Source organism: Triturus cristatus, chromosome 6 (genome assembly GCF_964204655.1).
Source record: "Triturus cristatus chromosome 6, aTriCri1.1, whole genome shotgun sequence".
NCBI lineage: Eukaryota > Metazoa > Chordata > Amphibia > Caudata > Salamandridae > Triturus > Triturus cristatus.
In genome coordinates this window covers 1,862,069,618-1,862,084,927 of record NC_140589.1, presented here as the reverse complement: position 1 = coordinate 1,862,084,927, position 15,310 = coordinate 1,862,069,618, and the positions used below count along the sequence as shown (strand labels likewise).

Sequence of the window (15,310 nt, the reverse complement as noted above, 5' to 3'; positions counted from 1 at the left end):
ATGTATTTCATGTGAATATTAATTGAAGACAAACTCTAAACTAGTCTTAAAAGTAATATATTTGTACATCTAATCCTATATTTCTTTTTTATTGAATTTCGCGGATGCGCACTGGGTGCGTGATGCGTTAGCGCAGGGTGCGCGTATCCCATGTGACCTGCAAAAAAAGAGATTTGATTGGTTCATTACACTTCCTATTCTAACTATTGAAAGACCCCGCCCATTTCAATCATTCTTCTTTGAGCTTCTTTGGAGGAACATCTCACACCTTAGAACTCGAAGAAACTTTTGGGGGAAGATTTCCACAGCTGCAATTTTTCTGAAGACAATGGCTTCTGCACAGCAGCCACCATCAGAATCAGACCATTCGTCCGATGAGGAATTTGTTGTGGAACCTCCATGCACAGAAAGATACACCTCTGTGGTGTGGAAATGTTTTACCTTCCCAGAAGGACAAAATAAAACTTATTCAACTAAAGTGACATGTAAAATATGGTAAAGAGTGCTTTCCAGAGGTGATCCATCAAAAAAATACTCTTGTGGGACTGCGAGTATGTTAAAACACCTGAAGACTCTGCATCCCGTGAACCTGGCCAAGCAGGAATGCAGAAGACTCCGACAGCAGCCTCAGCCAGCAGTGGCAAGCACTTCTGCAGCATCACCATCGAGCACTCACCCGGACATACGTCCAGAATTTGGAAAACTAAAAATTAGTTGCATTAAATGCAACAAATTACTATGTTACGGCAAGCAGTCAATTGAACTAATCTGCTGAGTGCAGCAAAACCACAAGTGCTACATTTGTGTTTATTTTATTTTTTTGCAGAAGTTGACTGTTTTGTTCCTCCTGTTGTCTTTTTTTCCTTTTGAAAAAAACAAAAAAATAACAAAATTGTTCCAAAGAGTGCAAAAAAATTAAAAAACAATAAAGAAGAAAAAAAGTTCTTCTAAGAACTAACTTTCCTGGTTTAAAAAAAGAGCTATATTTGTTTGTCTGTGAAAGTTTAGATGAATGTATGTGTAGTACGTAATTGACTGAACGAATGCATTAGTAGCATATGGTGAATGTATGAGTGCAGAGCTATAAGGAAGTGCTGCAGCATCACACAGTAACCTCATTAACTACAGTGAGCTGTAGTAGTTCCGAAGCACAGGGATGCAACATATGTACATAAATATGTTGCAAATCTATGCTTCTCTCTGCACGGCTGCTTAAACTGCAGCCATGTGGTGACACAGGCACCCTTGCACCATAGTGCAAGGATATCTGTGTCATGTGCTGTTTGTTTTTGTGCAGGAAGCCACACCTTCCTGAACAAAAACAATCAGTAAAGGCATTTTTCTCCTTCAATGTTTGCTGAGCATTTTAGCATGCATTGAAGATGTAAAAATGTGGAGAAATGAAAACAATTCTCCTTGTTGTGCTTTCCTACACCAATTTTAGAATGGTGCAGCATTCACACACAAATTGAGATTTATGATTTCTGACAAATCTAGACATTTGTCTTGTTCTATGAGTATTCAGTGCAATCATGCACAACAACACTTATAGAACACCCTTTCAACGCAAACTGGTGTGCATAATGAGGTTGTATTTACATGGAGTATAAAAAGTGCACAGAGTGCCTTTTCCTCTCTTTGTAAATATGAAAGAGTGTCTTGCGCAATAACTATGTTACAAAAAGTGACATATTTCCAGTTTAAAAATTCCTTGCGAATGATAGAAGGTAAGCACAGAGTTTTGTCTGCAAAGATGTTCAAAGAAGAATGATTTAAATAATTGCGGTTCTTCAATAGCTACAATGGGAAATATTATGAACCCCTCAAATCTCTTTTTTTGCAGGTCACATGATATCTGATTATGGTCAGATTTCAAAACTACATAAGTATAAACAGAGTGTTTTTAGAAACGTGTTTCAACTTTGTAGCTTCTTGCAGACCTCCTCATTCTGCATATTGAGACTTAGTTAAACTTACCTTTACAGTAATAGCAATAAAAAATGGTATACATTTTTTTCATATTTTCATTGCAATCTAAATTCATATAAATTGCTTATTTTTAAATTTGGATCTGTGAAAGAAAAGGAAAAAAAAATTATAACATGTAATAATACATTATTTACAACACAGCATAATTTCCACGAAGTAATTTGTTTGCCTTTTTTGCTGTTCTCAGAATATATTAAATTTCACTAAAAATAGCGATTTCAATCGTACTCATCACTTAACAGCGGGCCAAAAAACAAACACTCAAAAAGATTGTTAAAAAAACAACAACATGCTATTCTCAACAAAATACCACAAGATACAAATCACAGATATATAAAATGCTTACAGCTAACAAAATGTTATAAGTTTAACTTACAAAAACTGTAAATGTTGTCGCTTTAAAATATTCACTGAATCTAAGGATGAATTTTTGGAGGACGCACCACGCCCACAACGTTTTCCTTCAGTGGTGTGGAAATGTTTTACTTTTCACGAGGGGCAAACAAAGATCAATGCCACCTTGGTCACGTGCAAGATTTGCAAAAGAGTTCTGTTGCAGGGGGATCCTAACAAGAAATACTCGTACGGCACGGCAAGTATGATGAAACACCGAAGGACCCTTCATCCAAACAATCTTGCACGAGAAGAGTGCAAACAGATGAGAAACACTCCTGCTCTGTATCTGTAAAAAAGAATCACAAATAAATGTATATTAATAACTTTCAAATGTATCCTATTCCATTACTGTACAAACACATTTTATATAAAAACTGACTAAGAAACTATAGCCCTGAACCACAAGTGTGATGATGGTTAAAACACTACATGCATAGTGCATACTACTTTGAAGCAGTTCATGCCCTAAAGCCTACCTCACTAAAAGACTACATGCTAACTGACTGAATGATTACAGTACTATAAGGAGACACACTGGGTGAGTGACAGGGTGTTTGCTAGAAGTGTATGAATACTGACTGGGGAATTGAAGGTGTGAAAGACAACTGTGTAGGTGGTTAGAGGCCTGCGTGCATAGTGAATAGGCATTTGAAGCAGTCTATGTGCTAAGGCCTGGCTCACTGCATGAGTACTTGGTAACTGACGGAATGATTAGAGTACAGCAAAGAGAGTGCCTGGGTAAATTTATAAGTGGTTGGCTTTTGACACAGTGAATGGATTAGTACTTGGTACTGAATGGGTCACTAGAGGAGTGCAAAGGGAGTGACAGGATGTTTGTTAGACTGTATGGATACTGACTAGGGAATTGAAGATGTGAAAGACAAGTGTATAGTATGTTAGAAGACTGAATGCATACTGCATAGACATTTGACGCAGTCTATGTGGTAATGTATGGCTCACAACATGAGTACTTGGAAACTGACTAAATCATCAGACTACTGCTAGGACAGTGCCTGGGTAAAACTTTAAAATTTTCAATTCTGGCACAGTGAAGAGAATAGTACATGGTACTGCACTTTAGTGCCAAACCTGACTCATTTTATCAATGCATAAGCAAAGAATAGCTTCTAAAGCTACTAAAACTTGACAACATGACCGATTTTAAAACATTTATCTGTCAGCAAATACACCATGTTACCAAATGCTTCTATCACAAACCTTACCCAAATGTACATAGACTCACAGTGTGATTTTAGACAAGCAACACTATCCCTAGCAGTTTACCAAAACTCATTCACTAGTCTAAGAGGTAAGGGTAATGCACACAATCTACATATTTAAGTACAGCACATTAGTGTCAAAGCATGACTCATTTAATCAACGCATAAGAAAAGACTGGCTTCTAATGCTACTAAAACTTGACAACATGATAGGTTTTAAAAGAGTTATCTGCCAGAAAATACACAATGTTACCAAATGCTTCTCTCACAGTGGTTCCCAAATGCACACAGACTCACAGTGTGATTCTAGACAACAACCACTATACCTAGGAGTTTACCAAAAATCATTCACTACTGTGGAAGTGATAAGGGAACTGCACACAATCTAAATATTACAGGACTGCACTATTGTGTCAAAGCCTGACTCATTTAATAAAAGCATAAGCAATAACTGGCTTCTAATGCTACTAAAACTTGACAACAAGGCAGGTTTTAAAACAATTATCTGTCAGAAAATACACAATGTTACCAAATGCTTCTCTCACAGTGATTCCCAAATGCACACAGACTCACAGTGTGATTCTAGACAAGCAACACTATCCCTAGCAGCTTACCAAAACTCATTCACTACTGTGCAAGGGGTAAGGAGACTACACACTATCTACATATTAAAGTACAGCACATTAGTGTCAAAGCATTAATCATTTTATCAATGCATAAGCAAAGACTGGCTTCTAATGCTACTAAAACTTGACAACATGACAGGTTTTAAAAGAGTTATCTGTCACCAAATACACGATGTTACCAAATGCTTCTCTCACAGTGGTTCCCAAATGCACACAGACTCACAGTGTAATTCTAGACAACAACCACTATACCTACGAGTTTACCAAAAATCATTCACCACTGTGGAAGTGGTAAGGGAACTGCACACAATCTACATATTTCAGGACTGCACTTTTGTGTCAAAGCCTAACTAATTTAATCAACGCATAAGCAAAGACTGGCTTCTAATGCTACTAAAACTTGACAACATGACAGGTTTTAAAAAAGTTATCTGTCAGAAAATACACGATGTTACCAAATGCTTCTCTCACAGTGGTTCCCAGATGCACACTAACTCACAGTGTGATTCTAGACAAGCACCACTATCCCTAGGAGTTTACCAAAACTCATTCACTACAGTGGAAGTGGTAAGGGAACTGCACACAATCTACATATTTCAGGACTGCACTTTTCTATCAAACCCTGACTCATTTAATCAAAGCATAAGCAAAAACTGCCTTCTAATGCTACTAAAACTTGACAACAAGACAGGTTTTAAAACAGTTATCTGTCAGCAAATACACAATGTTACCACATACTTCTCTCACAGTGGTTCCCAAATGCACACAGACTCACAGTGTGATTCTAGACAAGCAACACTATCCCTAGCAGCTTACCAAAACTCATTCTCAACTGTGCAAGGGGTAAGTAGACTACACACAATCTACATATTAAAGTACAGCACATTAGTGTCAAAGCATGACTTATTTTATCAATGCATAAGCAAAGACTGGCTTCTAATGCTACTAAAACTTGACAACATGACAGGTTTTAAAACAGTTATCTGTCAGCAAATACACGATGTTACCAAATGCTTCTCTCACAGTGGTTCCCAAATGCACACATACTCACTGTGTGATTCTAGACAAAGAACACTATCCCTTGCACTGTACCAAAACGCATTTCTTCATCTAGAAGGAGTACTACATTTTAATATAGAAACATAACTCATTTCACAAATTCATAAACAATGACTGGTTTCTAATTCTACCAAAATATAAAAACAGCACAGTTATTTGTCTGCAAACACATGAAAAACACAAATGCTTATCACAGAATGGTTTCTACATGCACACACACTGTCAATAAGATTGTAGAGAAAAAAAGTACTCCCTACACTTTAGCAGGAGAAATACATTAGTCTGATTAAAATCAAAATAGTCTACATACATCCCCTCACAATTAAATAACTCACCTTTCAAGTTGTTTTGTAGATTAAGAAGTATATCAGTCACACACCAGATTTTCTTTTACAGAATCTCTGCACTGTGCACCTCTCAGCAAAAACAAAGAATGGAAAAGTTTCCCTTTCATTTTCCACACATATACATGTAAACATCAAATCACAATCCTTCACACATAAATTCAAAAGCAAACACACATTTCTATTGGTTAAACATTTCAACCCTTTCCAAATGAAATACATTTCAACCCTTCCCCCAATCTGCCTTCTGCCTGTTACCATAGAAACAGGTCATGGAACACTGCACTGAGCACACAGGTCACAAGTTCAGCACACAATGTTGCTAAACAAGACAGCAAGTGTGCATGACTTTTCAACATATCAGCTTATCATATATAATGTTCCTTACAATCAGTTTTTGTTAACTAATAAGAACCATGCCTTTAAAAAACCGAAATATACACCCTAACTTTCAGTGTAGAAAGTTGTCATACAACCAATGATTTCTTGTCTTTTTTCAATTTTTTTTCCTTGGATCCGCGCACCCAACGCAAGAGGATCCGTGCACCAAACGCGATAGGATGCGCGCACCGTGCGCGCATTTCGCCGTTTCTTTTTTTTAGGAAAAGGGGGCCCCAGGGGGTCCTTCTGGGACCCCCTAAGCACCTCTACAGGGTCAGAGTATTTCCACTCTGCCCCCTTTATATGTTTTACACACTTATTCCCCTTGCTTCTTCAGCCTCGCTTCTACGGCCATAGCTATATATGTACTTTTAACTCTAATTTTCTCAGGAACTACTGAACGGATTCACACCATTTATGCAAAAGGCACGAGTCTGAACTGAGGACTACTTCTTTGCCAAATTTGGAGTAATTCCGTTCAGCGGTTCCGGCTGTAGCTGCGACAACATATCCTATGGGAAATTGCATGGGGAAAACGCATTTTGGGACCCCCCTTTTTTCTCGTCCCCCACTTGACGAATCATCACAAAACTTTCAGGGTAGGAGCGGAGCGGAGCTGGCCAAAAGTTTGGAAAATTTCACGAAGATTCGTCAACCGGCGCCAGACTTATTGGGAATAGAATGTTGCGGATTTCCTATGGAAAATAGGTCCTAACTATAACTATCTACTGGCGACCGCCAGTAGATAATATGTATATATATATATCTAGATAGATGCATTTTATTTTATACATTAATCAATTAGATAAGTTTTTAAGGGAATATAATAAAGGTATGACACAGAATGGTCTCAGATGATTCTGTTCTTATCTCCTGATGGCCTACAACTTTTATTGTGCCGATTTTATGGAAAGTCTGCGCCTAAGAAATCAATATTCTAAATCATACACTATGATAATGGGACCTAGAAATGCTAAAACTAAAAACTACCCAATAAGGGATCATTTTATAGGAAAGGTTGATAAATTATGCTACTTAGGCATCTTGCTGGATGAATAATTGTCCTGAGATCCCTTATTGAAAGCACACATCCGATCTTTTAATTGGGTCATTTTCAGTATTGATGTCTTCTCTAGGCATATACACTATAGCCAAATAAAGTCTGTATTCCACCTTTATAATGTAAAGTATGTTCCAACTGTATCTTTTCGAGCCGAGATTTGGGGCTTTAAGTCTTCTGTTACTATTCAAGCGGCTGAAAATATTTTACAAATAGTACATGATGAGATAGGTGCAGGCTTTACTGATGATTACATACATTTGGGTCCTATACTTTTATGGCTTTCGATATGGTCAAAAATGAGTTGGAATTTAACAGATTGATTCTGAAAGATTGTCTCCAGATGGAACATAGCATGCGCATACCTTGGTTAAGTTACATAAAAGCGACACTGACAAATTTGGGTAAACCACATCTTTTAAAATTCTCCAGAGCTGATTTCTTAATCCGATATAAAGGGGTTATGAGAGCATTTAGGTACATACTAAGGAAATTCGAACCTTAGGTTTACAGCATAAACATTGCTATACACATTATGTTCTGGTGAAATCTATGGTAAAAATGGTGCCGGTTATGCACAGATGGTTTTCAACATACTTTTGTCTGAAAATGTTCCCTCAATTATTAGCAGGATGGCACAAGCCATCAGACTCCCCTCTTGTACATGTGATAAGTCCTCTGCACTAGACACTTCGCACATTGTTTTAATTTGCCCTAAATGGGCCGACCTGCAACATAAATGTATTCGTCCATTACTTGTGCCTTTGAATTTTCACAAGCAAAATCAGCTCTTTTATATTTACAATTTTTAGATAATATTGAAATATGTTGCTATTTATCTAGATTTTTAGTACGGGTGTAACTTGCTTATGTATGATATTTAATTTTGCCGATTTCTATGCTATGATCATAAATTTAGTGATGCATTTACTGTATTTTTATGATTGCTGATGCTAATCAAAATAAACAAGTAATGAACGATGATATATATATATATCACAGAATAAAACAGAGGTTGCAGAGATGATATAGTTAGGAAGTAGAATTATAAAAACCAAAGAAATTCACTGAAAAAAACAAAGGTCACAGTGACGTTATTGTTAGACTCACATTTCACTCATACAAAACCATAGGAATTTAGCATTTATAGTTCCCTGACCTAATTATAACTTATGCCCTACAATGCATCGCTTATGACCTCACGTATTACATCACTCATGACATGGCGAGGGACATCACTGATGACATCTCAAGAGACTTCACTAATTAGTGGCCGACAGGTAGCACAGTTTGCATTGGGACAGCAGGGGAGTCTCAGGGCCTCCCAGTACCTAACGTCCCCCCGCTTCCTGCAGGACCCGGGAATGCTTTTAGCTCCCTGTGTCTGAAAGCATTTTGCCTGTTTTCCTGCTTGCTTGACAGAGGACAGGGAAACAGGCAAATGCTCCACTTCCAGCAAGTGAGCTCATTTCTCCGCTCTTGCTTGCTGGAATCAGAGTGTTTGCTGTGCCTTGTCAAGATCTGTTAAAGCTCTTGCCAGGCCACAGCAAAAAGCTATGTCCCGGGGGTGGGCAGTTAGTGACATTGCAGGAGCCATCCCTCGGGGATGGCGTTCCCCATAGCCCTATAAAAGGCTCCATGAGGGGGCTGTGCCCCCTCCATCGTAAATCTTTGCTCCGGGTAGTTGGTGGTCCCCAGGGATTTGTGCTAGACCCCTACATTCTTTTATTTCAGCCTGCGGAGTCCACAGGACTTTGAGGGAGGCCGTAATCATTTAATATGACTTGCCCATGGAGTTGGTAATCCCCGGGGCGTGCACGGACCCATCGTGCCCACTTGCATATATATTTTGATAGTGCCCCGGGGAGGTGGCGGTCCCCGGAGCTGCGTGGGGATTTATTAAGGAGGGTGGAGCTCCAGCACCCCACACATAAATTACATGTGGAAATATATATAGATATACACACACACATTTTATATATTTCTTAGACCAAGTCCTAACGCCCTGGACTTGCCGCAGATGTTTAAAGTCAATTTTTTTTTTTATTCTCCACGTGCCTCTATTTGTGTTGCAGAGAACCCAGGATTTTGCCCGGTTGATCCAGAAAAAGAGAAAAAGTGCAGCTATCTCCCCCCACCACAGTGCAGCAGTGACACGGACTGCGAGGCACATGAGAAGTGCTGCTTATTTGGCTGCGGGGTGCAATGTGTCAAAGCCCTGTCAGGTAAGTGTTCACCCTTTTATCCTATTTGGAATCACTTTCAAAGGCTGTTTGTCCTACTTCTATTTACAAAGTCCCCACACTAGGTATCAGGGAATCAAAACCGCCCCTGGCAAACTGCTTGGCAGACCCCCCTGGGGTTTTGCGACCGAGCTGTTTGTTAGGGCCGGTTTCGGCGATATTTTAACAGAAAAGGCCCCCCAGGGGCCCAAAACTGGCCCCCACCCTGGCGGCCTACCGAGGAAACGCCCGGTGCCCGCTACGGCCAGTCTGGCTCTGCTAGGTATTCAAGATTCAACAACAGAGAGGTGTTTAAGATTCAAGCCCCCCTTCCAGATCTCAAGGGGGCCTCATTTAAAAGGAACAGAATTTACTTAACTCATCTCTGTTGTTGAACTGTTTAGAGGCAAATATCCATTTAGCCCTGCAGGTTCTTTTTTGTTACTTTATTAATGTAGCTCATCCTGATGATGACACAATTTTCTTTAAAGGCATGTTACAGTAAGACCTTTTCAGGCTACTCACACCTTTGACGAGTTATATCTATAAATAAATTACATTTATTCTGATTTTGCTGATCTATTCTTTTAATCTTTGACTGGCACTTTTCCATATATTGTAATCCTACTCCAGCTTTTTCCGTGCAGTTCAGGGCCTTACCACTGGTAGCTAGCTGGCGAAGATGCAAGTCGTGCAATTTTAAATGTATTTATATATTTATTGAAATCTTTTGATTAGTTACAAAGGTATCAAACTAGAATACAACACACACGAAGTCAGAAAACACACTATTGTGTTAGATCCTTTCAATAAGGGACTGTGCAATAGATTAAACCAGAGATTAGGCGTGCTATGTTAGACATGACATCTGCATCGAAGTGAAAAGTGTTCCAGAAACAAACATTAAGGAACAAGCACTAGCACACATATTTTGGAGGTCACTAAAGGAACTATCTCCAGGTTTAAATATCTCAAGATGGCCCCGTGGTAGGCTACTCAAGTATCTGATGACGAAGAACATTTGGAATTCACAGAACGGATACAAGAGACTGCAATGCTAAAAATGTAAGTAACCATATGATGCAGGAAACTGACCAAACCAAAAGATGCAATCGAAAAAAGCCATATCAGTAATAGAAGGGGTGCATAGAGATGTCAGAGTTTAAAAACCTATGGTGAGTATCTATAAGCACTCTATTCTAATGTCAAGCCTGCTGTCTTCAAGAAACAATTTGATTCTTAATATTGTTTGGAATAGATGTCGGGTAGAATACTACCTTTCTACCTACAAGGAAACTTATTTTTTATTTGATCCACTTGGCCAGATGGGAAATCTGTAAAAACTGGGTGGTATCAAATCCCTCTTGGGATGGTTTACGTCAATCAATCATACCAGCTGATACCATATCATATACACTGATATGGAGAAATACAATGTCCAGTGCATACATCTCATTCAATTCTGTGGTTATGTGGCTAAGAACAGATTCAATCCACTTGAAATATATAGTTCATTACTGCATTTGAAGGTGATAAGAACCTAGGGAAAATAGATTTAGAACATGGTTGAAAGGGAATTGTTGGACATTAAAACAGCCTTTATATAATTGAGAAACTACCTCCTAGGTGCATGACTTACTATGACTATTTACAATGATTAATGGAACTTTGAGTTCCTGCACTTAGCAAAAAGTACCATATGCTAGACAACTAAGTTGTGTTTTACTTTTAATGAATAGGATTTAGGTATCATGTTCCAGCTAGGAGCAGAGAATGGAAAAGCAGACACATTGTCTCAACTCAGTAAACTTGAAAACACCGAAAATATTTCCTCCTATCCTTCCAGAAAGGTCAGTGCTCGGTCTACTAAACACATTCTATTGTCGCCAGCATGTGCACTCCACAGACTAGAGTAAGGCTAATTGGTGGAAGAATCCACTGCGTGTTTTCAAGGAGGGCTTGTTTGTTTAAAAAAAGGAACATTTTGGTTCAAACTGCACCTAAAATACAGTCATTACAGAGGTTTTTCCCTCCTCTTCGAATGGCCTATACTTCATGAGCATAGTAGTGAGCCACAATAGACTGTTCAGGGTGTTTGAACTATTTGATTATTAGCTAAGCAGAAAACCCCGTTTTGGGGCACTGACAAGTCTATTCTGCCAAAGTAGAAGGCAACTGACACTCAATTATGCAGTTGAACATTCCATCAAGCAGCATAAAAATTAGGTGTGTAGGGTCTTATAACATGGTACACATGCATGCATCTAAAACACGGCTTACATCCATTGACAATAGTTGCAGAATGCAAAACTCATGCAAAGTGAAAGTTACAAGTAGAAATAAGGATTTGTCTCCTCATTACTCCAGCCTCAGGTAGGTACCCCATTTTGGTGCAAACCTATGTTTACTGACCTCAGAAAATATGGGTCAGCATTAAAATACATGGGTGGATCAACAGGAATGGACATGCTCTATTTATGTAATGTATCCTTGACGCAAAGTAATACAAGGCAGGCTTTGTGATTTCTTGTGTTACTTATTGGTTTAAAATCCCACGCAGAGCCTGCCAAATCTTGATATGGGTGGTGTTTGTAAATCCCAGCATGGAATTTGCATTGGGGCTGCACCACAAAAAAATGCACCGCCATCACAAAATATTTCTGAATCTCGTCCCATGATTCTTTCCGAGTACACTAAGCAGGATTCCTTAAGTGCAGTTGGAATGATTCTTGGTGCAAGTTTTTAGGATCAGCTTTCAGTGGTCTGACACCAAATACAGATTTTATTTATGGTGACCGAAGATTTATAGGGGCTCTCTTGCAAGATCAAACACCTTGTAAATGCACCTGTTCCTGGTCTCTTCTTGAGAAATGTTTGCATCTCAAGAGCAGAAGTTGAGAGAACGTTAAGGGTGATGCTGGCAGAAACATGTAAATATAAAAAAAAACTTTTAGGATGTGTTTTGCAATAGAAAAAGAGCTGGTGGTGTGTGTCATGCAAACAATACAATCTGGAAAGTGGAGACTGCATATTGGCCGCACTAAAACATTTCTGAATTCAAAAGACAATGCACCAATCTGAGTTGAACTGACCCCCAAACTCTAACAAAGGTGAGGTGGATGCACAGGCTGATCCATCAAAACTTCCTCCTTGGCAAGAAGTCCTGCCTGTGGGGCTGATCCTACAAATCTCCTCTCTCCTTGGCAAAGTCCTTCTATTCTTGATCCATCAACACTCCTCTCTACATGGCGAAACATGTTGGTCTACCCAATGGGCACACACCACCAGAGCAGCATCTTACTAATGGAATTAAACTACTGGATGACATTGCGAGGGTCACTGTTTTACAGAGTGGCAAGGAGAATGCATTCCAGGAGGGAAGGGATGTACAGCTTCACAGGGTTATGAAGGCACATCATGACAGTGAAGAAGGGAATCAACATGGCAGTTGTGTTAGACCAGGGGCAAGGACTTGTGCTGTTGATTCACATAATGACTGGAACATAAAAGAAAGACACAGTCAGATAGATACTGGTGTGCATGCAGTACAACGTGCATTTCTCTTTCTTTTGTGAACGTTGTCAACACATATGCGGAACAAGGTTTGTGCCTGCTGGAGCACCTTGGACCATGCCCACTAAAGCCTCTATATTGGTGTTGGTGAAGGGAAAGATAATGCAGAAGGACACACCACTCAATAGAGTTCTAAACAATAGGTTCTCCTGTTAATATTAAGCAATGTGGAAACCACCGAGCTGCTGTTAATATTAAGCAAGAGACAACTGCCTGCACAAAGTAAAATATTCCTGAATTTTTGCCATGGAATAGCAAAAGAGCAGAGCAGAAATCTTTGTGAACTTAAGAACATATATGTACAAGCCCCTATCGCCACCACAACGTTATTTTTACTGACTTTGTAGTGGCGATAGGGGCTGTGCCTTATGTACAAGGCAGCATCAAGCCACTTTCACCGCGACACCCATTCATTTTGATGCTGCCCCCTATGTACAAGGTTGACGTACATAGGAGGCAGTGCCAAAATTAAGACCATGGAAAAAATGGTGTTACGTTGGCGAAACGAGGAAAAATGCATTATTTCTCCACGTTTTTGGTTTTTCCATGTGTGCTGCCTGGTGCAGCACACATGGAAAAAGCAAAATGCCATGGTTTGTTTATGTACAGAGAGGTGTCCCTTCATGTACATAAACAAACCTTTAAAACATGCCATTCTGTCACTTTCTTGTGTGCTGCATGAAGCGACACACATGAAAGTGACAGAATGGCATTTTAGGATTGTTAATGTGCAGGAAGGGACACATTCCTACACATAAACAATGCTCCCCTGCAGGCAGACACCCTTGCACTATGGTGCAAGGGTGCCTGCCTTGGTGCGAAGTTGCTAAACCTAGCACCATCGCAGGGCAAAACGCGAGGCTGCACCACATTCCTGTAAATATGGTGCAGCCTTGCGTTTCAGAAGTGGCAGAGTGCTGCGTTAAGCCAAGGAGGTTAACACTGCGCTCTGACACTTCCTTGTACATATCCTCGTTAGTGTATTCCCAGCTGCAACTTGTGCCAATGATCTACAGTCAGTAACTATTTTTTAACGCAAAGCACTTATGTTTACTGCACAATAGATTGGGACCTTCACAATAAAACATTTGTTAGTAATCTACAAAGCAATCGTAATGGCAGGGCATGTCTGTCATTAGGGCTGATTCAATCAGAAACGTTGTTGCCATTAGGTTGTCCACCCAGGATTACCATTTTCTAAAAACTAGTTTTATTAAACAGTAATCCGCAACTCTACAGTTCATTGATCTTGGCAAACAACTTGTTTGGTAACAGCACCATGTATAGTTTATCAGATATGAAGTATTATGGTTGTTAAAGGGTATGCCCAAATGGGAGTGTTTGAATTTTACTGAACTAAAGTATGTATTTGATCATTTTATGCATTTCATCTTTTATTTTAACATGTCATTGAAGTAATGTTATTTGTATTCTTGTTTAGTTCTTAAGCATCTTAAAGCTTGTTTAGGCCTCGTTTGTTTAAACTACTCAGTGAGGTTTATAGAAGCCAATGCTGATATATAGGAAAATACTGTGGCTTCCCCAAGGCCACTTATTTTGCTATGGAGCACACCTTTGTATATAGGGCAGTTGGTAGCTTTAGAACTCAGAATTACAGTATTGATGGTTGCCGTTTATACTTTCACAGTCAAGCCTGGCATGTGTCCTTCTGCTGTGGCCAAGTGCAAGCCTCCTTTGGCTGACCCAGAGTGCCAGGATGACCGTGACTGCCCACTGAACAAGAAATGCTGCGAACACTGCGGTAATAAATGTTTAGAAGCTGTACCAGGTAAGGGTCTTGCCAGTGCTGGAGATGACTACGATCTAACTTCAGAAGCTAGCATGGGCAGACTGAATTACTAAGAGCTCATGTGAAAGAAACAGCCAAGAAATCATGTCTGACCTCATCTTAATGTGTTCACTGTAGGAAGGGTTAAGGAACATCTGGGTGGTAGCAAGCACTATGCCTGCTTCTCTTCAACTCAACTCCAGATGTAGTTTGTGCATAGGCACACTCCCTTGGTAGTGTCTAAAAGCAGCAGAAGTAAGTTTGATTTCAGTCTAAGGATGTAGTGTATTGCAGAGGCATTTAGGTATAGAATATCTTAATGTTTCAGTCTGTGAATGCCCTGGGATAGGGCCTAATTAATATTATCTACATCACTGTGTGATACCTATGAAATATATTTTACTGAACAGTCTCAATGCCATCCCAATATTCGGTGTGTGTAGCAAGGTGTAAGGGCTCTGCTTCCAGCTTGTGGAACCTCAGAGGTAGTCAGAGAGTAAAAGACTACCTCCACATGTTTTCATCCCTCATTATGGACCTCATTAGGATGTCAAGCGGACCACCAACATCAGGCTGTTGGCAGCAGTCTGCTGGACATCTAGGGCAATGGTCCGACCGCTGGATTAAGATACTGGTGGATGGAGCACAGCG

General features: G+C 39.6%; 1 protein-coding gene across 1 annotated transcript in view; it reads left to right on the top strand.

Moving 5' to 3' along the window:
• LOC146822222 (uncharacterized) overlaps positions 1-15,310 on the top strand; it is a 563,188-nt gene that overhangs the window by 486,394 nt on the left and 61,484 nt on the right. The window contains exons 22-23 of the mRNA XM_085609987.1: positions 9,151-9,300; positions 14,519-14,659. Of these exons, the coding sequence (XP_085466113.1) occupies positions 9,151-9,300; positions 14,519-14,659 (291 nt within the window). The remainder of the gene's footprint in view (positions 1-9,150; positions 9,301-14,518; positions 14,660-15,310) is intronic.